The sequence below is a fragment of the Cololabis saira genome, chromosome 9 (genome assembly GCF_033807715.1).
Source record: "Cololabis saira isolate AMF1-May2022 chromosome 9, fColSai1.1, whole genome shotgun sequence".
NCBI lineage: Eukaryota > Metazoa > Chordata > Actinopteri > Beloniformes > Belonidae > Cololabis > Cololabis saira.
This window is the reverse complement of record NC_084595.1, coordinates 11197466-11221411: the sequence shown is the minus strand read 5'-3', so window position 1 is coordinate 11221411 and position 23946 is coordinate 11197466. Positions and strand designations below refer to the sequence as shown.

The following is a 23946-nucleotide window of genomic DNA, read 5'->3' as shown; positions in this document are numbered from 1 at the left end:
TCGTCCCTAACAGGGCTCACGAAATGAAAATGAAATGAAAATGAAATGATGAGCTAACCTCCTATGGCCAGGTATCTGAAAAAGAGCCATCCAGAGATCAGAGGCTCCTTGGCGTTGCGAGGAGGCTTCTCCATGATATCCAGATCTGGTGGGTTGAAGCCGAGGGCGGTGGCAGGGAGGCCGTCTGTTACCAGATTGACCCAGAGCAGCTGAACCGGGATCAGAGCCTCAGGGAAGCCCAGAGCCGCGGTGAGGAAGATGCTGTCAGGGGATAACGCCAATTAGGAACTTAATGGCACACTGGAGCCCCTTTGAACTTTAAAATGAATACATGTTTTTATGACTTCACATTTAGCTTGAGTTAGGGCTGGGCGATATGGACCAAAAGTTATATCTCGATATTTTCTAGCTGAATGGCGATACTCTATATATATCGATATTTTTTCTGTGACAAAATTGGGGTTTCCCCCAAAGCATTATAGCATAGCATCTCTGTTAGCTTCATGTTTTTCTGAGGCAAACCCTTAAAAAAACAGTCAGTTTTAATACAATGCCTCGTGCCAAATGTCACACAGGTACCTTTATTAACAGAGGTCTGCACAATATCAAAATGTATAAAACAAATGAAATAAAAATAAACTGCCTATATATAGAATAAAAATGCTTCTTAAATAAAATAAAACAAATATCCCTTTCCTGCAGAACAATTAAATTAAAATACACTGTGCAATTAATACAATGTAGATTGTAGACAGTAACAGGCAGACTTTTCCACTGAGGTTGACAGTTGTGCAAATAACAAAACATTTGTGCAAATCTCAAATAAAACATTCAAGTCAATTTGTCACAAATAAGCTATATCAAAATCATTAAAAAAAAAAGCTATATCGATATAAACGATATTGTCTCGTACCATATCGCGTTTGAAAAAAAATATATCGATATATATTAAAATCTCGATATATCGCCCAGCCCTAGCTTGAGTTACCCGTTTTATCTAATACAAAGAATATGCTGCAGTCTGACACAATCACTGTGAAAAATCAGACTTCACCGACAGACACTGAGAAATGAGGAGCTGTCATTGGTTTTTAGAGGATACTCACCAGACAACCTCACCCACATTGGAGGAGATAAGGTATCTGATGAACTGCTTCATGTTATTGTAAATAGCTCTGCCCTCTTCCACGGCGGCCACTATGGAGGAGAAGTTGTCATCAGCGAGGACCATCTCCGAGGCTGACTTGGCCACGGCAGTGCCAGAGCCCATAGCGATGCCGATCTCTGCCTTCTTCAGAGCAGGAGCATCGTTCACTCCATCTCCTGTCTGTACATAAACAGGTTTTATCTTTTAAAGAATACGCCATATCTTTTTTTAATAACACTAGCAAATGTGTACAAGGTCTGCAAAGGCAGGATACCTAGATGATTATCAAAATGTGTGCCACCAATCCACCTTCATCAAGCGGTGGAGCCCTGTAATGGCTTTATTAATACAGTGAGTATATTACCCAATGTTGCTTGGCCCACCTGCCTAATTCTTACTGTATTCCCTCTGTACACAGATTTTATACACATGCCAATTTTTCCTAGAGTAAATAGGTGCCTGCTTTTCTATACACGCCGTTGTGCCTTGGAGTGGAGAATTATTAATATTGACTTTACTATTTTTTCTTTTTTTTTTTTTTTATTTATGGGTTTGTTATTATATATGTATATTTTGGAGTGAATAATTATGTTGTTGTTTTTCTCTTGTTTTATTTGCTTAATACTTAAGTATAATGTGTACAGATGTTGTATGCAGCTGAAAAAAGGAAAAAGAAAGTAGAAAATGTATGTGGTGTATTGTTGTTGAAAACTAAATAAAAATTAAGTTCCAAAAAAAAAAAATGTGTGCCACCTAGGCCTGTGTTGAAAAAAAATCGATTTTCCGATTCTAAATCGATTCTCATATTAATTCCTAAAAATCGATTCTTATGTCTAAAGATCGATTTTTTTAAATTTATTTATTTATTTTTTTTCATCATTTTCGCCAGGTGAACTTTAATCCCAGTAGTCGGACACAGTTTGTCATGACACTTCTGAAAAATGCCAGGTGCTTCATGGCAATATGTACCTGTATGTGTGGTGACAGAATAAATTAGATAAGCTAAAATGATTTGTTTACTGCATGAACTGTTGCAATTTCTTTCTTTTTTGCACTTTAAATGAATATTGAAAGGCCTGTTTGAGTTATTTATTTCTTAGTTATTTCACTAGTTATTTTCGAATCATGATAATCGATTCTGAGTCTTAAGAATCGGAATCGAATCGATTCTTGACATTTGAATCAATACCCAGCCCTACTGCCACCTTAATGTTACCATGATCTGGGTTTAAGATATAAATAAAATAGCTGATGTAAGGAACTGGACGAGACTTTTCATACCATGGCAGTAATTTCATCAAATCCTTGCAGGAACTCGACGATCTTGGACTTGTGAGAGGGCTCGACGCGGGCGAAGCACCGTGCATGAGTCACAGCCTCCTTCTGGGCGTAGGGTGACAGTTCATCAAACTCGCGTCCAGTGAAGGCCTTATGCTCGACGTCATCGTCCTCGCCCAGGATGCCAATGCGGCGACAGATGGCCACAGCTGTCCCCTTGTTGTCCCCGGTGATCATGATGACGCGAATGCCAGCCTGGCGGCACAGCTTGATGGAGGCGGCCACCTCCTGTCGGGGAGGGTCCAGCATGCCAACGCAGCCGACGAAGGTGAGGTCAGTCTGAACAAAGAGACAAAGACGTAGACGAATTTCGGTGAAAGCAGAACCTAGGGCTGGGCGATATGGACCAAAAGTCATATCTCGATATTTTCTAGCTGAATGGCGATACTCGATATATATCGATATTTTTTCTGTGCCATAACTGGGGTTTCCCCCAAAGCATTATAGCATAGCATCTCTGTTAGCTTCATTTTTTTCTGAGGCAAACCCTTAAAAAAACTGTTTTAATACAAAGCCTCGTGCCAAATGTCACACAGGTACCTTTGTTAACAGAGGTCTGCACAATATCAAAATGTATAAAACAAGTGAAATAAAAATAAACTGCCTGCATATATAGAATAAAAATGCTTCTTGAATAAAATAAAACAAATATCCCTTTCCTGCATAACAATTAAATTCAAATACACTGTGCAATTAATACAATATAGACATTAACAGGCAGTCTTTCCACTGAGGTTGACAGTTGCAAATAACAAAACATTTGTGCAAATCTCAAATAAAACATTCAAGTCAATTTGTCACAAGATAAGCTATATCAAAATCATTAAAAAAAATTTAAATTAAAAAAAAAAATCGATATAAACGATATTGTCTCGTACCATATCACGTTTGAAAATATATCGATATATATTAAAATCTCGATTTATCGCCCATCCCTAGCAGAACCTAAAAAAAAACAGCCAATTGTGATCAGCTATCCAGCTATTCACCTCGTATTCTACGAATTTATTAGTGTCCGACAGAACCATGTCGTCAAATCTTGGTGGGTTGTCTCTTGTGGCCAGAGCCAAGCACCTGAGGGTGTCACGACCTGTCCCATATTCACGAATGACAGACAAAATCTTCTCCTTAATGGCTCCAGTGAGAGGCACTTTGTTGTTGCCAACTCTTACATGGCTGCATCTGTCAATGACGCCCTCTGGAGCACCCTGGGAAATTAAACAGCAATAAAAACAATTAAAACATGCCTGATATGGCACCAAATGCACAAATGCAAAGCACGCAGCCCATATTTGTTTCCGTATACCTTAACAAACATCTTCCCGATGGAAGAGCGAGACTTGTTTGGGGTGCAGTAGACAGACATGGACTTTCTGTCTCTGGAAAACTCCAGCGTACACTCTTTCTTCATCAGCTGTTTGATCACCTGACACGACGAAAGTGTGGTCAGTGAGAAAAAACCTGCAAAGTGGGATGGATGGGAATGTGCAGTGCGTGCAAGTGAGGAGGAAGCTGTCACTCACTGAATTGCAAGCGTTGGCTCTGTCAATCTTGGACAGGTTGTGAACGTCAGTGTCAAAGACGTTCATCTTCTCCACCAGACAAGTCAGCGCCGTCTCGGTGGCCTCACCGACCTTCTCGTACACGCCCTTCACCTGAGATATCAAAAACCATTCCTGTTCATTTCCTTTTCCTTTCAATAAATAATAATCTGCAACTTTATTCAGGTAACACTTTTCTGGATGAGATGCAAACAAAAATGCTTGGGAAAGCAAAATGAAAACATAAAAAAAAAAGACAAAATGAAACAAAACAAAAAAAATATATAAAAAAATATTTCTAACAATAGCAATTTGCTGGTAGCGGCAGCAAAAAATAAATAAAAAAAATCAGTAAGGGTTTCAGCAAATTGGAGGAAATGTTACACGTCATGACATTAAGTTGTGACGAATGAAGAAATAACCATTTATGATGATTTCACTAGTATTACTCTCTTTTCTTAAAAACAAAAAAACAAAAACAAACCCTCATTCAATTTAAGTCAAGAATGAGCTCATGTGCTGACACAAACATAGTGTATCAACTAACAAATTATGCATTTGTTTTATTGTCCAAGAGTGCAACGCGTAGTTTAAGTTTGCCTCCTCCACTGACCCGTATATCTGCAGCTGAGTGAGTACAATTATCTGTGGATATTTGTTTATGTGTAGATAAGTACATCCTAACATATGGGTGCACCAATGTTCTCCCAGGTTGCTACAGCAGATCATAGTCCGCACATTGATTTGGCCCAGTTTTACAGCGGAAGCCCTTCCTGCCGCAACCCAACAAGCACGGCGAGACAATTTACATTTACACTATGCAATGTTAATAGGGCAAGGAGAAAAGCAGGGTGTAGACCTCATTGAAGTCCAGCGAGGAGTCGTTACACAGAGCACAGATGGTAGCCAGCTCAACTAGACCGTCATACTGGGAGCTCCTCACTTGTTTGGCATCATGGTACCTGTGGAAAGTACAGATGGAGTGTGTAAACTTATAATAACAGAAGGACCACTCTCCTGCACGCCTCTGCAGATTTTCATCTAGGTTTGTTAATCCTGGTGAAGATGTGGAAATACTCACACGTCTCCCTCAGGTGCGTAGGTAGAACCTGTAATGTTGAACTCTGACAGAGAGCAGCTGTTCCCTTCCGCCTTGTTGACAATGAACATCTGGAAATCAAACAGCAAATGGGGCATAAATAAATATGATCTTTTAAAGGGGACACCAATTCATCACGGTAGCACCTTGATTTGACTGCCAGTTTCTTCACTGACACAGCAGGTGGCAGCACAAACCATAGAAAGCCCAAGTGAACCTGAAGAGCGAAAGCTCTTTTAAAAAGACGGCAGGTTAGTCCGCAGTGTCACAAAGTGTCTCTTTGAGACAGCCTGGCTTGGTGGCCCTCTGCCTAATGTGCGAAAGGGGTGTTTGGTTTCTTTCCATAAGTAAACAGAGGACACTGCCAGGGAGCCTGAGTAAAAACCTGTGCCCAAAAGAAAGAAGTCACGATGCCAGAGCTGCTACCCAAGGAAGCTTTAATTGTTGCACACACACTGTATACACACAAGACTAGTTCTGGATGCATTCAGAGAATGGATGATGATAATTAGTTAGGCCCTGCAATAATCCTTACCAAACATTACTTCTCTTTAAGGCTCTTTACTTCTCCCTAAAGCTAATGTACATTTCATTACCGATTTAATTGGATTTAGCAAGAGATATATATATATATATATATATATATATATATATATATATATATATATATATATATATATATATACACACTATACGAATGTAAAGACTTCATGAAACAAAAGGGAAAAGGTAACACAACTATCCCTAAAAACTAAACATGTGTTCCTCTACATCTAGAAATCAGCGTATACTGCAAACATTTTCATCATAAGCATCTACAGTAAATGTATGGTTAAAGTAAGAATGCATCAAATTTCTAAATGAAATCAGAAGGTTTTTTTAATGACAAGCCAGGAATTTATAATACATTAGCACACCTCTGTATAGACTTTTCCTTGCTTGTTTGGATTGCTGATGCTTTTACTTTTCAGAACTTTAATATATGTCCTTCTGTGTGCCACTATAGATCATGATAATTAGTAATATGGTAATAAATCTTATCCAGTGCAGCTGGTCAGCTCAACCAGGTACACCTAAACAACAGCGTGATTAAAAAAAGAAAACTGTAAATCGGGACTAAACTTTGATAAACGTTCACATTTCCTTTTTAGGCTGTGCCAAGTAGCACTGGGATGCCACTCACAGACATGGAGATAAAAGGGAACTACAGGCTGGCTGCTTTGCAGCTTGGTGACGCAAGGTCAGTTATGCAACAGCACTGCAAGTCATCCAACAGCTCAATTTAGATTAGACGAGCAGCAGCAAGCTATCATCTTGTTAAATAAGCAGCATGCAAAATCATGAGGAAAACTCATTTCGCAATGTTCTCCAGGAGTATTAGAATGTTTTTGCTGATAAGGTACTGAAAGTGACTCACATAGTTACAGTATAGCGTTTACAAGTTACTAAAACATTAAACAGAACCGACGATCTGTCTGGAGCAAGGACAATCACCATGCATCGTGTGTATATGTACACGTGTACGTGTGTGTGAGACTCACTCTGCAGACGGACATCTGGTTGGTGGTCAGGGTGCCGGTTTTGTCAGAGCAGATGACAGAGGTGCAGCCCAGGGTCTCCACAGAGGGCAGGCTGCGGACAATCGCGTTCTTCTTGGCCATACGGCGAGTACCCAGGGCCAGGCACGTGGTGATCACAGCAGGAAGACCTTCAGGGATAGCGGCTACAGCTAGCGCCACTGCAATCTTGAAGTAGTAGACAGCCCCGCGGATCCAGGAACCTCCATGGACGGGGTCGTTGAAGTGTCCGATATTGATGATCCACACGGCAATGCAGATAATGGAAATGACCTTGGACAGCTGTTCACCAAATTCATCCAGCTTTTGCTGCAGGGGAGTCTTCTCCTGCTCTGTGGCTGCCATCTCGTCACGGATCTTACCGATCTCTGTGTTAACACCAGAAGCCACAACCACTCCAACAGCCTTGCCAGCTGCAATGTTGGTACCCTGAAACGGAAACGCATGCACACGTTGGCTTATCTGATAGCATAATTTACACTGTTTACAAGAAATTATTACCGTATTTTTGCGACCATTAGGCACATATAAACGTCTTTTTTTTTTTTTTTTTTTAAATGTGCCGCGCGCCCAATGACGCAATGCGCCTATTGTGTTATTTAAAGGCTGATTTATGGTTCTGTGTTACACCGACGCAGAGCCTACGGCGTAGGGCTGCGTCGACTTAACGCGGATCCATAAGGCGGACGCAATTGAGGCCACCATGAGATGTTAAAGGGGGAAGGGGGGCGCGTGAATTGCCCGGCGGCGGCTCCTTGGGCGGGCGGGCAGACTCGTACTCGCTACCGAGAAGAAGACGCTGCTCCCGGGGGAGCTGCGCCGCAGAGGCGGGCCCGAAGGACGGAGTTAACCGCCGACCGAGCAGCAGCCGACACGTGCCGACACAGCCGACACGTCGGCTGCCGCTCGCTCGGTCGGCGGGCTCCGTCGTTTACTGTTGAAGGATTGTAGATGCGTGGGCTGACGTGTCTGCTGGGTTGGACTGTTGTTGGGGCTTTTGCAAAAGCCGGCATAATTTCCGAGGGGGCGCACGGCAGGAAAATGACTCTGCTGCAACGCGAGGCCAGAGAGCTGCGGGCTCTGACCGTCGCAGCTGATCAGTTCTCCCGGTCTCAGCGCGATCAGGCTCGGATGAATGCAGAAACGGAGGATGAAGATTTCGATGGGTTTGATTAATGTAATAATTTAAATAAAGTACAATCAAACTAAGTTTTGCTCCCGCTTTATTTTAAATTTTTTTTTCGCTCAATCTGTGTGTGTTGTGCGCACACGTGTGTGTGTGTGTGTGTTGTAAGGCGGCGCTCCGTGTGTGTAGACGGCGCCTTTTCGGTCGGTGCGCCGTGTGTGTGTTTTAAATACAGAAATGACACAAAAAACTGAGGGTGCGCCTTTCCACACGGCGCGCCGAATGGTCCCGAAAATACGGTAGATACTAAATGAAACAGAAGGATATGTGATGTGTGTGGGATTTAACTTACAGAGAAGAGCATGTTCTTCTTGTCTTGGTTGACTGCCCGAGGGTCTGGCACCGGGTCAGTGTGTTTGATGACTGAGACAGATTCACCTACGAACACAACACGGGGCATCAGGTGAAATCTGTTTCGGGGCATCTGGCTTCAGGACAGGACATCCCATTATCCCTACTGAGCTGAGATGTCATTGTCTTCAATTTATATAAAAGGTGTCAGTTAACGGCGTACATTATTGTTACATTGGAAATCTGCTGGAAGTCCCTCAATTTCTATGTGGCTTAAGGATATGATGTCTTTTCTGAAACTTGAAAAAAATCATATCAAACTCTATTCGTGGAAGTACTGAAAGGTTCTATCAAAGATGGCAATATTTCATATCTCGTTTCAAACTTAAAAGCGTTACCCACTTAGAGGTGCCTGTTAGTGCTTGGCATTCATTCAGGTGTTTTCATATACTTTTTCTTTCCTTTTTGCAATTTTATTTATGTGTGGGTGTGTATTTGCATTATGGTGTTTAGAGTAATAGTTTAGTGAGCTGTTTTCTTTTTATTTATTTATTTTCTATTCTTTTTTTTGTGTAATTAATACTTATCCTGCTATAATTTTATATCAATTTATTTTTCTTTTCTTTTTATGTTTCTATGTTGGAGGGGTTAAGAAAAAAGGGAAAAAATCTTTGTGACTTGTAATTTTCTTTTAGTGATACTTGGTACACTACGGTCACTGAATGTAGTGATATTTCTATTTTTCTTTTCTAAATAGTTATAAAGATGTATTTTTGTTACATTGTTACTTTGGCTATTGATCTCAATAAAAAAAAAAAGTGTCAGTTAACAAAGTCTGGGGTTAAGTAATAAGCTAGGAAAAGCTTAATTTTGTTTTCTACTCACATTTTTTTGCAGGGGAACGGCTATCACTAATGACAAACTAAAGGAACCTAAGATCAATTTAAACCCAGGTTTCACTTCTGAATGACCGTATGCAAGTCTATTGGCCTATCTAGTGTAGATAAATATTACCAGTTATTCAGTATAGAAAATATACAAATCTTAAATTTTTGCTGCACACATTCACTCTTGCTAACAAAATTTAAAAAATACTCACCTGGTCAGAATGAATTATGACTTAAACAAATAATTTCAGAGCAAATAAGTTGTTGTCTGCGACGCGCAGGCATAACTCACCTGTCAGAATGGACTGATCGACCCTCAGAGTGGTTGATTTTATTGAACAGATGCGGATATCAGCAGGCACTTTGTCTCCAACTATAACCAAACAAAAACGAGCACATGAAGACATTAAAACATCTTTTAGGAAACTATTCTAAACTGAGTCAATGCTCAAAATATCTTTTACAACACAAAGAAAATACACACAAAAGTATATTTGATTCGTTTTAAAGTTCAGGCGCTTTAATAAGTTTGGCAGTTTGTTTGTCTGGAGCGTTCAGGTGTGTTTACACGGGGCTACAGAGGAAAGACATCAGCAAAGTCTTAAATAAGCAGTGGTTTTTTCCCACCAATCTGAGAAAGGTTACCTAAAACTATTGCTAATGCCCAACATTTCAGGTTTTTGAGGCTACCTAACCTTTAACGCACAAAAAAATAACATTTAATGTACAGTGAACCAAATATTTTCTGTCACTGACAATTGTTTTGGTACATTGATGGAAAAATTTAAAAACCATTCATCATTTTGATTGGTACGGTGGAGTGATCTACTATAAAATAATTTGATCAATAGCAACACCATCAATAACTGCACATAAAACCTCCTTGTCCAGATTGCGCTGACGGTGCATTGTTAATTATTGTTCGTGCTCATTCTGACCACCATACCATATTTAATGCATTCACTCAATCAGGTTCTGACAGTAAGCTGGTGATGTATGGAGACGGTGCATATCTGTGACAACTACAGGACACAGGAGGCTTTGGCGCTGCCCTTGAGATTCTCTCACTTTCCTGAGAGAAATGCTCCCCATTTCAAAGTTGGGGGAGTCCAAGGCTCGGAACAAAGCTAAAGTAGCAATACAAAGTCATCTGTTCAAGTCAGAGAAACCAACAATTGATGGCACCTCTCTATATATTTATTGTAGTATAAAAACATATAACATCCTCTGAGATGTTGTCTGTGTGTGTATAAGCCAGTGAAGACTGAACTGATGAGATGTCTCTTTTCTGCAGGATGTAACTTAGCTGAAGTGTAAACTGAAAACGGATGGTAGGGAAAGAGAATGAAAACCCAAGAAAGAGAAGGAAATGAAGGACTTCTGAGCCATAAAAGGCCTGTCTCAAAGGAAAAGGCCAATTTGGGTGTATCGGAATTGCTGTGACCCAATTCAGCCTCCTATTAGTACATAAAGGGGATGGAAACTAGGGAAATGGCTCAGAGCATGCCACAGTTCTGTGGGGGAAGTCTACATATAGGCCTACCTTGTTAAAATGCAAAGTGTGTAAGGTTATTACAAAGGACTTTGAAAATACGATGTAGTTGGAGTCCGAGGAACTGTCCCAGCTTGCCAAATATCTAAGAAAGCATCAATGCAAAGCTTAAATCAGAAATACAACCTCTGAACAGGAAAAAACAAACAACATCTGATTTAACGCACCAGTGGACTAATTCCATTTGAAGAAGACTTATTTGGCATCTTTACTTTGCCATGTCCTTGAGGGAAGGGTTTGATAAGTGCGTATGTATGCAGCTGAGAAAGCATATAAAAAGGTACGGCCCACCCAGACCTTGCACCAGGCATTAAAATGGGTTCTCAAATTGTCCTGGGTGATTAGATCCAACCATCTCACTCTATATACAAATGAACACGCACATCATTTATACTTGCAAACACCAAAATGCATTGTTATTGTTAATCGCCAAAGGCAGCAGCTGGAAATAACTTGCCATTAGTCACAGGGAGAACACAAAAGAAAAATAGAAATGGAAAAGAAAAAAAGCAGTCTCTAAAACCATCCCAGTCCGCTTTCATGTTCAGACTACAAAGAGAACGCGTCTGTCTTTGGTTTCTCACCTTGCTTTAACGCACGTCACTTTTGATTGGATCTCCCAGGACACTTTTCAGTGGGGTTGAAGAGACAAATAAATGGTAAAGGGCAGAGGACAGCTCCTCTACATCTCAAGGAATGCAAGTACTTCCGGCCACTACTTAATTAACTGGTACGTTAAGAGTACTTTAGGACCCCCCCCCAAACTTGGAAATGAGTGGAGGATCATCTGCTCATTACATGATCCGACAGCGGTGCCAGAAACTCATCTGTCAGCAGGTGCTCGGCGATGACAGCAGGCAACAAAAGCTTTTCTGTTCCCCACTTCTGAGAAGAAGCACTGAATGGGCTGATGTGCACTTAGGGTCCCTTCATAATACAAACCAAGACTATGATATGGCTCAACAATCCTTACAGAAAATGTGATAGACATGGAAGAGTTTAAAAGAATACGCTTAGTTGTATCACATTAAAAAAAAAATCTCCTTAAAAGGCTACAGAGCTTACTATTGCACCCTGAATGGTTGCAGAAAAATTCCTGGAGTTCCCGTACTAAGTAATTACCTTTGGAAGAAAACAAATTAAACCTATCTATAATGGAGAGAAGCCAAGAAACAAAGCTCGGGGTATATTTTAACAACAGTTCTTGGTTTTGTACACAAAAAGTTGTGCCTATTAATAACTCTGTGACACGGTTCAATAATGAAACAGCTCAGAGTTATATTACCTGCTAATGGAGCAGGTGCATATCTTCTGTTATTCGAGCGAAACAACCAACTTGGTGAACGTGAAGCATCTTCACGGGCATGACCACTAGGCCTGTGAAAATCGATTTTCCGATTTCTAAATCGATTCTCATATTAATTCCTAAAAATCGATGCGTATGTCCAAAGATCGATTTTTTTTTCATCATTACATTACAACTATTTTTTTGTTTATGCCCAAAAAAGGAATGTTTTGTTGGACACAAGATTAACTGGTGCCATGTTTTTGCCTTTAAATATGTTTAGAAGTATGAAAACATTAAAGTTTTCAGTTATAATTGCATAAATTGTCTATATTTCATTACTTTATATACTGTCTTGGGGTTACATTTGCATAAAATGCTAAAAACCAAATTCTCAAAAATTAAAAACCGAAAGCAGTTATATCAGCATTCTGGGAGCTGATTGGTCCTTACAGCATCATTAGCTGCCAATACTTGCTGTTGAATCTCAATATAATACTAGTATTAATATGTTGCATAACTACAGTCATATAATTCATGCAACAGCTCAAAAAAACTGTTTTAATAACACTAACCCAAATCAATATCAGAATCAAATCAAATCGGATCGAATCAAATCTTGATAATCGATTCTGAATCTTAAGAATCGGAATCGAATCGATTCTTGACATTTGAATCGATCCCCAGCCCTAATGACCACAGTTTCATATATTTGATTCCATACAGGTCATACAGTGTAGCAGTTGTACACACATTACAGCAAACAAAACTCACACATGCTGATGCACTGCACCCGACAGGTGCCTTTTGAAGAGACATTTAAACAGAAGGTAAGGTGGAGATTAAGTGGAGCTGCTAGCTGACTGCCAGCTGCACCTGCTGTGTGCTGGAGGACGGTGTGTGTGGGCCAGTGGGCCACGTTTACTCACAGCCAGACCGGCTACATGTGCTGATGGCAGATGAACAAAAGACTGACCTTCCTGTCACTTTATGAGGGTCATTTTAAATGGTCAACAGACAAAGCATTTTACAGCTTTCCAACACATGTTCCCTGAATTAATTTTCCTTCTGCATTTACATACAGTATGTGCAGTTACACAATTACATCCTCTTTTCTCCCAACGGTAGACTTTCTCAATCTATTTATGTAGAAACCTTCTGAACCAGAATCTATGAAAACATGAGAAATCAATAAATGTAAATGCAAAATAACAGCACATAACTGAGAATCCTGTTTCTGCAAATGGGATGCTTACTTTCTTATGCAAGTGCATTTTTGTGTGTATAAAAGCTAAAAAAATGCACAACTATTACTGGAGACACAAGTCTTTCATTATTACTGGCAATGCTGTTGGCACAAGAATGTTTATTTAGGTTTTGACTGGCCGAAGATACATCAATATTTACCAAATACTGACTCAGCTCTTCACTCCCCGCTGAAATGCTGTCACAAAAGTAAACATGTCAGCGGCGCTGGTACTTGCGTGCGACCCCACTTACGTAAGCACCATCTCTTTATTGTCTCTCTGAGATCTCTGCTTTTTTCTTTTCTTAAGAATCATAAACCATAGCAGGCTGGCGCTCTGTGCGGAAGGACACCGTTTCTGTTGCTACAGTAACTAAAGATGTCCCAGCTCGGAAACTCCTGCCAAATTTGACAGGGAGTTTAGTAGAGCATCTTCGATACTATACATCCGTTTGGTGTGATAAAATACATAGCTGATATGGTACAGATCCAACCAAGATATACACTTTCCACAAGAACACTCACCACAGCCAATGCCTAAATGCTGCAAACTCATTTTTGCACTTTGAGATTTTGTTATGTTTTGGTTGCAGCAAAGCAAAATATTTAGTGACAGAAGAACAGCACTCCATTTGTAAAATGCAAGTAATTTGAGATGCAATATCAGGATAAAACCTATATCAGCAGCAGTCATGCATCATGCTACAATGTCGGTGTAAAGATACTTTGGATCCGTTAAAATCGGGACGTGTGCCAACTCCAGATCAGAGGGGCACATTCTTGTTATCTCCAAAGTTCAGCTCTCTCAGCTCAGTCTTACTGAAGGGTTCCTGGGCTTCAACCTGACATCTCAACATCTCATCTATAATCAGACAGCATAGCATGGATTCCCACCAGTCAGCACAATGCGACCGAGTTAAAAGGGCCAGCGCAGTAGAGTTGTTGAGCTGAGAATCTTCATAAATCTCGAGCCAATCCTGATGACGGAAAATATTTGTGCTTCCTGTGACACTATGCATTTAGGTCAATGAGTTACATGCATAATTCAAACGTACACTCGTGCGTAGCTTAGATCTGAGTCTGCTGATGTCACTAAACCTGCAGTGCTTGGTTTGAATGAAAACATCAGTGCCGTCTGCACCTTGGTGCATGTGAGCTCGTGTTCCCTAAGCCTGCCTTTGTAGTTGGCAGAAAGAGACCATTTCTCTCCGTCCTGCTGACAGGTCAGGAACTTTTGCCAAAAGACAGTCCTCAGTGACAAGGGACGCTTGCCAGACCACATTAAATGCCACATACTATCCATGGTGTCTGGAATCTCAGAGGCGGGTTCGGGCGTTGATGGGTAGGGTAGCTGTGCGTAGAGCATTGTGGGGTGGGACAGTTATCAACAAAGCACTTCCCTATAAGGCCATCTCTCCCTCTCTCTAGCACAATAGGATCCACCCCTTATACTGCCCCCCCGGCCGCCAACGTGAGCTCCCATCACTACCAGACTCCATACCTTCACATCAATTGAAAGCAAGAGAGCAAAACCCCCTGAGCTCCGCTGCTCTGAGAACATCCTGCAACATCAAACTGCAAATTGACAGCAAACAGAGCGCACTTTGTTATGACACGGACTTAAATCCTCTCAAAGGAGCTTGGTAACACCACACGGCATCAGCCAAGGTTACTTTAAAGAGGTCGTTATGCGAGTCAAAGACGCCCTTTCATGACTTTTGGCTATAGCAGTTTGCCCACTGTAAAAACACTGCATGTCCAAATGATAATAAATAGATGATTTATCATATCATACTTTTTTTAAAACCTAACAAAACCAAGCAAATATAAAATACCCATTTTGCTTTTTAAAGATACATACGCTAGGCAGAATTAGGGATGGGCGGTATGGACTAAAAAATGTATCACGATAATTTCTGGCATTTATCCCGATAATGATTAAAATGACGATAAAAAAAATTAAAAAATAAATCTATCTCACTCTCAGATCCGCCATGTTTGTTACACAAAAACGTCATCAACAGGAATTTATCCTTCTTTCTTTCTTTCTTTCTTTCTTTCTCTCTCTCTTTCTGGCTCATTTCATTCTTTCTTTCAGGCTCATTTCTTTCTTTCTTTCTTTCTTTCTTTCTTTCTTTCTTTCTTTCTTTCTTTCTTTCTTTCTTTCTTTCTTTCTTTCTTTCTTTCTTTCTTTCTTTCTTTCAGGCTCATTTCTTTCTTTCTTTCTTTCTTTCTTTCAGGCTCATTTCTTTCTTTCTTTCTTTCTTTCTTTCTGGCTCATTTCATTCTTTCATTCTTTTTGGCTCATTTCTTTCTTTCTTTCTTTCATTCTTTTTGGCTCATTTCTTTCTTTCTTTCTTTCTTTCTTTCTTTCTTTCTTTCTTTCTTTCAGGCTCATTTCCTTCCTTCCTTCCTTCCTTCCTTCCTTCCTTCCTTCCTTCCTTCCTTCCTTCCTTCCTTCCTTCCTTCCTTCCTTCCTTCCTTCCTTCCTTCCTTCCTTCCTTCCTTCCTTCCTTCCTTCCTTCCTTCCTTCCTTCCTTCCTTCCTTCCTTCCTTCTGCGTCGATTTAACACAGAACCATAAATCAGCTATCAATCATCAACGGGAATTTATCGTTTTTACCGCGAGATGAGAAATTCTTATTGTGGGGAATTTTTTTGACGGTTTATCGTGAACGGTAAAATATCGCCCATTCCTAGGCAGAATGTTTCCCCATTAAAAGTCAAGTGAACTTTGTGAGAGTGAGGCTGTAGCGCAATCAAGTGTCGCTCAGTAACACCCCAATATCGCGGCACAGACTTGTCTGCAGGCGATTCTTCTCACAGTTCAGGCAGACACAGAGGGCTCATCCCTGTGTCCTTTATCTCGGCTCAGCAGCCAGCAGCATCTGCGTCATCATTCCCCTTCTTCGATTGGCAAGGGTCACTTTGAAGCTTGGAGAAAATAGTATTCATTAAGAGGGAGCCTGACAGGAGCCTTTGTAAAAGGATATTTGGAGGATTTAAAAAGTAAAGTTGAGCTGATGAGCTTGTCTCTACTGTGGGATCAAACATCCAGTTTTGCTGCCCACTCGGATGGTCTTTTGAGTAAGATTCACGCTGCTGACAGCAAAGCCTCCCCGGCCTCCTACTGCCTTCATCAAGATCTTGTTTTAGAAGAGAAAACAGCATCTGACTCACCGGTTTCTCTTTAAACACTAGCCAAATATTAATGCCCTTTTGTTCACAATTGTTTGCAACACAAAATCAAAACATAATGAACGTTAGTTATGTAAAATACATAAAAACAGTTGGATGTTAAATCCTTGTGCGTTTCTGCTTCATTTGTCCCTGTCAAGGTTATCCAGGATTGAAGTGCAGTAATGTTCCCTGAGCAGGGAGGGAGGGGCACACATGGGGTGGGACCAGACACCTGTCATCTTCATGATTGTCAGTACCTCTATAAATACAGCATTCCATAATCTAAACAGCCTATGACAACTAAAAATAAAATGTGCTGCTAAGCACAGAAAATCTACGCTTCAGTTCAGCAGTTTAGGGTCCAACGGTGCATCAAGATAACGCTAACGTCTTAAGGACTCCTGCATTTCTCAACATACCGGTTTCTGTTCGTCTCTCTGCAGATATGTACAAACCAGGGAGTTTAAAATCAAAGCTTTACATCTCAATGATTTCAGCAGCTTTAAAATATGTCAACTGGTGAGAAGTTTCCCAGTAAGCGTGAGGATCCAGGAGCTATTTATTACTGGGGATTTGTTGAAACTTAGTGTATGTAGAAGAATGAGAACGGACACACACACACACAGACACACACGCACACACACACAGATAAGTGGGCCCTAATAACATCCCTTCGAGGCAGTAGGTTAATGGAAACATCTCAAAATACATCCCTCCAAGGTGAGTCACCCATGCAGGGACTCTTGGGGAAGGGGGAGGTACAAGTTTGTGCTAAATGTAAGCCACGACATAAAAAAATAAAACCCACATAAAAAAATAAAAGCCACAAGCTACTAGAGTGTCTGTTTGCCGACCACCAGGTGAGGCACGGCGTAACCTACCAGCCACCTCCACGATGTCACCAGGCACAATGTCCTTGGCTTTGATCCTCTGCACGGTTTTCCTGTCCTGCCTGTACACTTTCCCCATCTCAGGTTCATACTCCTTCAGGGCCTCAATGGCGTCTTCAGCGTTGCGTTCCTGATGATGAGAACATTAAGATTTAGTAAAAATAGACAGCTTCAAGTTTGACCTTGGTTCTGTTGTAAACCATGTAAACTATTATGTAATCTGGTTTTTGACTAGGCACATTTAGGTTTTCAATTCATGCTAGTTTCATCTCTCATCAGCAAGCACCACTCTGAATCTGCTGCCCACACACTTTTTTAAAATATATTATTCAGGATGAAAATCTTTTGAGACAAAAATAACTGAGAACAAAACATTTATGGACGGTTCCAGTGTAATAACTGATGTTTGACCGACTCATAGCGGAATGCCATACTGACACAAACATGTAATAAAACGTACAAAAACGGTTGTGTACTGTACTTTCTGAAAGTGTTGTCTTTGAACTACATTCTGCACCCATATTTGGCTTTAATACCAGCACCATAGCAGCTTCTGGATTACTGTCAGCTCTCACTTGGGAATCCATTTAAGACAGACTCGTGTTGAGTGCAGCAGTGAACTCATTCTGCTTGGTGACACATATTTCAACAAAAAAAAGTGTATTCGGTTCTGATGGGAGTCAAGCATCAAGGATGTTCAAGGTCCAAGCAAAGATTTACAGCAGGGTGGATCTAAATTCAAGGATTGTCCAGGATCTGCCATACTCTCTCACCTGCCACACTCCGACAATGGCATTGGCGATGAGAATGAGCAAGATTACGAAAGGCTCAACAAACGCAGTGATGGTTTCTTCTCCCTCCTCAAACCAGGCCAGGACCTGAAAGCAGTGCAAGAAAATAATTAACTACTTATTAATATCAATTCATAGAACTTGCTTCACATTTCTGAAAAAACAAAACAACTCCATGGAAGTTTTTTGTAACACATGTAATATTATATAAATATGTGTACGTGTGTAAAAATGAGCACTATTTTTTTAGGTTTGCCAGGGTTTTCTACATTTTTTTTATCAAGTGGTTCCTGAGTGTTTGTTAAAGGGAAGACAAAAATTACGACATAAAACTGCACCTATTCAATTAAACTCAACACATTCTCGTTGCTGCCTCATGATCTGAGGTTATACATGGTTCAAATTACTTCTTTAACAGCTTGTCCTGACAACTGACCACTTATTCAATGAATTCTAACAGTGTGTTTGTTCTGTTCACTGTGGGGAACCAGAAATATGCACCTGTGGATATTTGTAATTATTGATGTTTTTAAGTGCAGTAACTGGAGCGTCCATTAAAACTGTGCTGGGATGGAGGCTTTTACTTTTATTAAATGATGAAAACACATCTCTGGATAAGGCTTTTGGGACTGGTATTAATACTTTCTGACTTTAAACCTGTAAAACTCAAGGCTGTACACCGATTTCTAATCGCCAGTTAAAAGAAAAAAAAAGAAAACAATAAAAAAAAAAACATGTTAAAAGGCACTAACATGAAATTTTGTTAAGAAAAAATAAAGTTAAATCTTGATCAGTCCGGTCATGCAACTCAATCAGACCTGAGAACCAGTCATGCATAATCAGGTCTGAATAAGTACATTTGTTGTTCTTGTGAGAAAAATAGTTTCCTAAAATTTTTCTGTGCGTCACAAGTGACTATTCAATCTCCCTTAATGTAATAAAGCAATAAATCTCACAAAGACCAACGTATCTGAAGGTGGTGGATGCCAAAAACGACATTTTGCATGGTACAACTCTAATAAAAAGCGTTACTGACTCGCTACGAAACAGAGTTGTACACTTAATGTTCCCAAAGAGATTAACATCTTTCATGTCAATTATCTTGTTGATTAAGCACTTAGCTGAAAAAAGAAAGAAATATGAGTAAATAAAGAGCAAAACAAAGAGAGGCAAAGAGTTCTGACGTGGACTTACACTAGTAGTCAATTATCCAAATAAACTGGAATTACTTGTCTCTCATTTAACTAATTCACTAAGTCACTAATTGTTTTATTGTTACCATGCAAAAGAAAATAACATTCTGAGTGCAGAACTCATTAAATGCCTAATTTTAAAACAGGCGCAGGTCTTTCAGAACTTTTCAGTGTTCTTACAGCACACCAAAATCATTCAAACAAGAACTAATGAAAATTTAAAATTCTGTTTTAGTGCTCTGGTTTTGAGAAGCTGCCAACATTTACATTGTTATGGATGTACGAGTCGTCTCCAAACTGGGCATGTGTTAAATTTACACCGTGCTGTGCATTAGTTGGATACAGAGCCCTCCCACGGAGGGGTGAGGGCCCAAATTTGGTCTGGACTGGTGCTCTGCTCCCCCGTCAGACAGCAGCCACCGACACCTCTGTATCACCTGACCGGGTACAGTGCACTACATACCAGCTCACACGCACAAATGCAAACACAGAGGGAGTGTCACTTATCAAAATGTTCCTAAGCCATCTGTTTATCAGGAGTGCGGTCATTTCTACAGATGGGGAAAAAGTAACCTTGCAAGAATTAATCACACAGTATCAAGCTTTAATTTATGTTCTGGATGCATCGTTGGAACAAAGGCCCCACTTGTGCCTATACGGCAGTCCAAAAACAAATGCAAACACAAATACGAAATGCACCCTCTTTTTTTAATGACATTACACGATTAACTACTGCTTATATTATGTGAGGATGTTATTACATAACAGCAGTCCAAACATTTATCTGTCTGGGACTCAAAACCAGCTGCAACACCGGTGTAAGTCACTGCACGGTAGTTACGCTTGACAACTCAGATGTCTTACTACACATAACACAAGGTGATAGCAACTCAATGCTGCAACTGCTGTTGTCACCATTCCTCAGATGAGTCGCTGGCCTCCTCAGCTGTTTAGCTCTTTAGGAAGTGAGTGTAACCTCAGCTCTGTAATACAAACTGAAGACATTCACACTTAAGCACTAAGCACTGTATAAAGTCCCATCAACCACTCATCACACTGGGCTTATTTATAATCCTATCTGCAGTTTGACTTCATGTAAAAACTCTTTCAGTGAGAGGTAGCCGAGGGATGCAGTCTACTGGATGAATGTGGCGAGCTTAATTTAAATGTTCAGGCTTAGTCCATTGACTGTGAATGAGTGTCTTGTCAGAGGAAGTAACACAGTGAAGTAACATCCATCCATTCATTATATATCCCTGCATAAGGCTTGTTATAACATGGAGAGAACATGCAAAATACACCTATGGGAAGTCAAGCAGGAAGCTGGGAAACCGGAAAGTAAAAGTGCAGTTAACAACTTACGAATGATATGCACGCAGCCAGCAGAAGGATTCGAACAAGTAAATCTTCAAACTGTTCAATGACAAGCTCCCATAGAGACTTTCCTGCAGACAAAAGCATACGGTGAGAAACTATTCTTCACACAAACTCATCACTAATAACGTAATTGACGAAGTGATTACCTTCCTCCGCTGGTAACTCTGTTTGTAGAGACGGGAAAATCAAATCCAGGGAGCACATGGCAAAAAATAAATACAAAAAAATTGAGAAAGACGATGTTAGTGGCTTACTAGTACTTTTTTTTCTCTCCTTTGTGTACATACATCATATACAGATAGACAGTTCCCATTTCTTGTTTTGTTTGGGCATCTCTGTAAAACTAATAATATTCTGTGTTCAGTTTTGTGCTTTTTAAGATCATACATTCAATTGTCAGTTTCCCACCACTGGCTATGCCCTTGCAATGCAACTTCAATCTTTCCTGACACATGAAGAACAATTGAAAAGCCTAAAAACGTCCATCAGCATGAAGGTCAAAACAGACCGAAAGGGAGGAGAGTGTGACCTCTGTGAGCCCCCAGGTGATATTAATATAAATCAGCTGTCTTGGCCCGGGACAAGAGAGATTAACTTTGTCAGATGATGTTACTTCAGTGATCTGGTGGCCACTGCTCAGTATCATGTGCCTGCCAGGCTTTCGGGCATCTGCCGCGATGGTGTTTGTGAGGAACATCCAACATTTATCTAAGGCAGCGTTCAGTTATCCTGTATTATTCCTGTAGACCTGAGGTCTGCTCAAACTGTCAGCTCCTTTAAATCAGGACTAAAAACATTACTGTTTACTGACGCGTACTCTTAAATTAAATACTTACCTGCCCTTACTTTTTAACAACTTGTGATTTTTATTATTTTACCTCTTTTCTTATCATTTTATTTGTCATTTACTGTTTAATTGTGTCTTGCCGCTTTTAATGATGTAAAGCACTTTGAATTAGCTTTGGTTGAATTGTGTTATACAAACAAACTTGCCTTGCCTATGTTCAACAATGCCACATTGCTGTCACCATATTTTACCAGTACTGCCAACAATGTCACCAAGAGGTTAGCTCGACAGTGTTATCAGCATATTTAATAATAATAAAAAAAACCCACACCACGTTCAGCGTTCAGCATTATCTTTTAAAAGCCCGACCTCTGAGTAATGATTCATTTGTTACCATCATAGAATGTATGTTACAGATTTCTTTTTTCCCCCAATAGAAGTATTCCTTTATTGATTTAAATATTTAATACAGAGAACAGGTGTATTACTTGTGCCAATGGGGCACTATTACTCTGAATTTACTAAAAAGAACAGTGAATGTATGCAGTGCTTGCCTTCAAAATCCCATACAGCTGAGCCAGAAACAAGATAACTTGGATCCTTTGTTAAAAAAACTGTTTCTGCTCATCTTTCAATATTCTAACTAAAAAATGAGTACTAATTAGAGTTTTTTTGTGTGTACCACTGTGACTGTGTGATTTAAGGGACCAGTTGGATGTTCATTTCCTTTTTTTGTTATAATGAGACAAAGCTTTTACCACTAACTGAACTGAGCAACTCAAACTATACAACTATACAAAAGTATACTATTACTTCACTCAAAAGAGGGACATTTTCAAAGAAATATGTGCTCATCTTGGTGCTTTAAAGTTGATATAAATGCTCTATTTGTATCCTCAATGAATGTTATTAACAATAACACTGTTTTTTTTAGGTTTTTGTGACTATTTAAAATAGGTCTTCATATTAGGCTTAGTCCATAAGAACCGATTTGACAGAAATTAATTATCATCCTAAACAATTGTTGTTACCCATCAAATAACACAACTGGAGGAACTTACACGAATAAAATGATAAAAACAGATTATTTTTTCTCTAATAAGTATTAGAAGTTAAATGTAAGATCCTCCCTGGTCTGCATGTTACAGGTTATTTATTATATGTTATTATGATAAAGATGGGGAGCCTGTAGGTCACCGCTGATGACGTCACACTAATCCCGTGCACAGAGCCGGGCATCACAGGTGATGTTGGCGACTTTTACCCCCATTACTGAACCACGTTTTCAAAGACATGCTCTCACAGTGGTCTATACTCTTGATTACTCTGGAAATGCTCGTACCGTTCAGGCCCCATTTCTCCTTTAGTCGCTTGACCTCGTCCAGAGAAAGTCCGGTGCTCTCGTTGACGCAGAAATGACTGTAAACTTCCTCCACGCTCTTCGTGTGAGCGTTCTCCATGGCGCACTGATCACCCCGGAACAAATAATGGTAATAAAAAAAATAAAATAAAAGAAGAAGCAGTCAGTGGCCCCTTAGAAATTGTCAGTACTTTCAAGGGAAGGAGTTTGCCGACAGAAATGGGTCCTACCGTCCCGTCCCCCCCACAAAAACGGAGATTTTTCCTCGGATGGAAATCTTTTTTATACACGAGGTTGAGTTGAAATCGTCTCTCTTTTTCTGCCCCAAAATGACGGCCGGGAAGGTTTTGCGGCGGCGTGGTTGTCGGTCCGCTCCCGTCTGCCGTGGCCCTGCGTGTCCGCGGCTGTGCGGCTCTGTGCGGCTGCTTTTATAGCCTGAATTATGGTTCCGCGTTAAAGCGACGCAGAGCCTACGCCGTAGGGTACGGCGTAGGGTACGCGGCGACGCGCTCCTTTTGCGTTGGTGGTAACGTTGAACCATAAATCAGCCTTAAGAAAGCGCGTCTGCGTCTGCGCGGCATGTGGACGCACGTCATTGGACGAACGCCTGCCAGCGACGTTCAAAAGCAGGGAGAAGTGAAAGAACACAGGAAGTGCCACATTCATAGGGACAGTTTTCCCATGTATTTCAAAACAATAATTTTGTACGGAAGTACGACGGAGTTAGGGTTGCCACCTTTCAGAAATAGAAATAAGGGATGCCCCGATTTCCGCAGCGCAGGCGATACAAAAAAGGGACATCCCCAAAACTTCTAAAATGCATAGATGTATTTATGTTATAAAAGAAAATGCTTTGATTTAAAGTTTAACGTGCTTTAATAGCATTGAACTTGCATGACTGTACAGACAGCCAACCATACTAGCAACTGAAATATCCTCCTATGATACGTATGTCCTCATCAGCCAGGATGTAGAATATAGCTACAGTTGAAGAATATGGTGTAAAAGTTAATTTATTTCAATAATTCAACTTAAAAGGTGAAACTAATACATTACATAGTCTCATTACATGCAAAGCCAGATGTGTTAAACCTTTGTTATAACTTTGATGATTTAATTGTTTATTGATTTCATAATATAAGGGTTTTTTATTTATCTGTGAGCCATAATCACCAAAATTATAACAAATAAAGGCTTGAAATATCTCACTTTGAATGTAG

General features: G+C 40.2%; 1 protein-coding gene across 3 annotated transcripts in view; it reads right to left on the bottom strand.

Moving 5' to 3' along the window:
• LOC133451429 (sarcoplasmic/endoplasmic reticulum calcium ATPase 2-like) overlaps nucleotides 1–23137 on the bottom strand; it is a 29747-nt gene extending 6610 nt beyond the window's left edge. For 2 of the 3 annotated variants that reach the window (XM_061730468.1, XM_061730466.1), the window contains exons 1-16: nucleotides 22709–23137; nucleotides 20726–20743; nucleotides 20565–20647; nucleotides 17992–18096; nucleotides 17210–17348; nucleotides 9359–9439; nucleotides 8181–8266; nucleotides 6667–7131; nucleotides 5108–5196; nucleotides 4886–4988; nucleotides 4009–4140; nucleotides 3792–3911; nucleotides 3475–3693; nucleotides 2429–2764; nucleotides 1107–1327; nucleotides 59–261 (exon numbers count right to left, since the gene is read on the bottom strand). In XM_061730468.1, coding sequence (XP_061586452.1) covers nucleotides 59–261; nucleotides 1107–1327; nucleotides 2429–2764; nucleotides 3475–3693; nucleotides 3792–3911; nucleotides 4009–4140; nucleotides 4886–4988; nucleotides 5108–5196; nucleotides 6667–7131; nucleotides 8181–8266; nucleotides 9359–9439; nucleotides 17210–17348; nucleotides 17992–18096; nucleotides 20565–20647; nucleotides 20726–20743; nucleotides 22709–22826 — 2518 coding nt within the window. In that variant the 5' untranslated portion in view covers nucleotides 22827–23137. The remainder of the gene's footprint in view (nucleotides 1–58; nucleotides 262–1106; nucleotides 1328–2428; nucleotides 2765–3474; nucleotides 3694–3791; nucleotides 3912–4008; nucleotides 4141–4885; nucleotides 4989–5107; nucleotides 5197–6666; nucleotides 7132–8180; nucleotides 8267–9358; nucleotides 9440–17209; nucleotides 17349–17991; nucleotides 18097–20564; nucleotides 20648–20725; nucleotides 20744–22708) is intronic. The other variant, XM_061730467.1, reaches the window with a different exon arrangement.
• Between the last annotated feature and the right edge of the window lie 809 nt (nucleotides 23138–23946).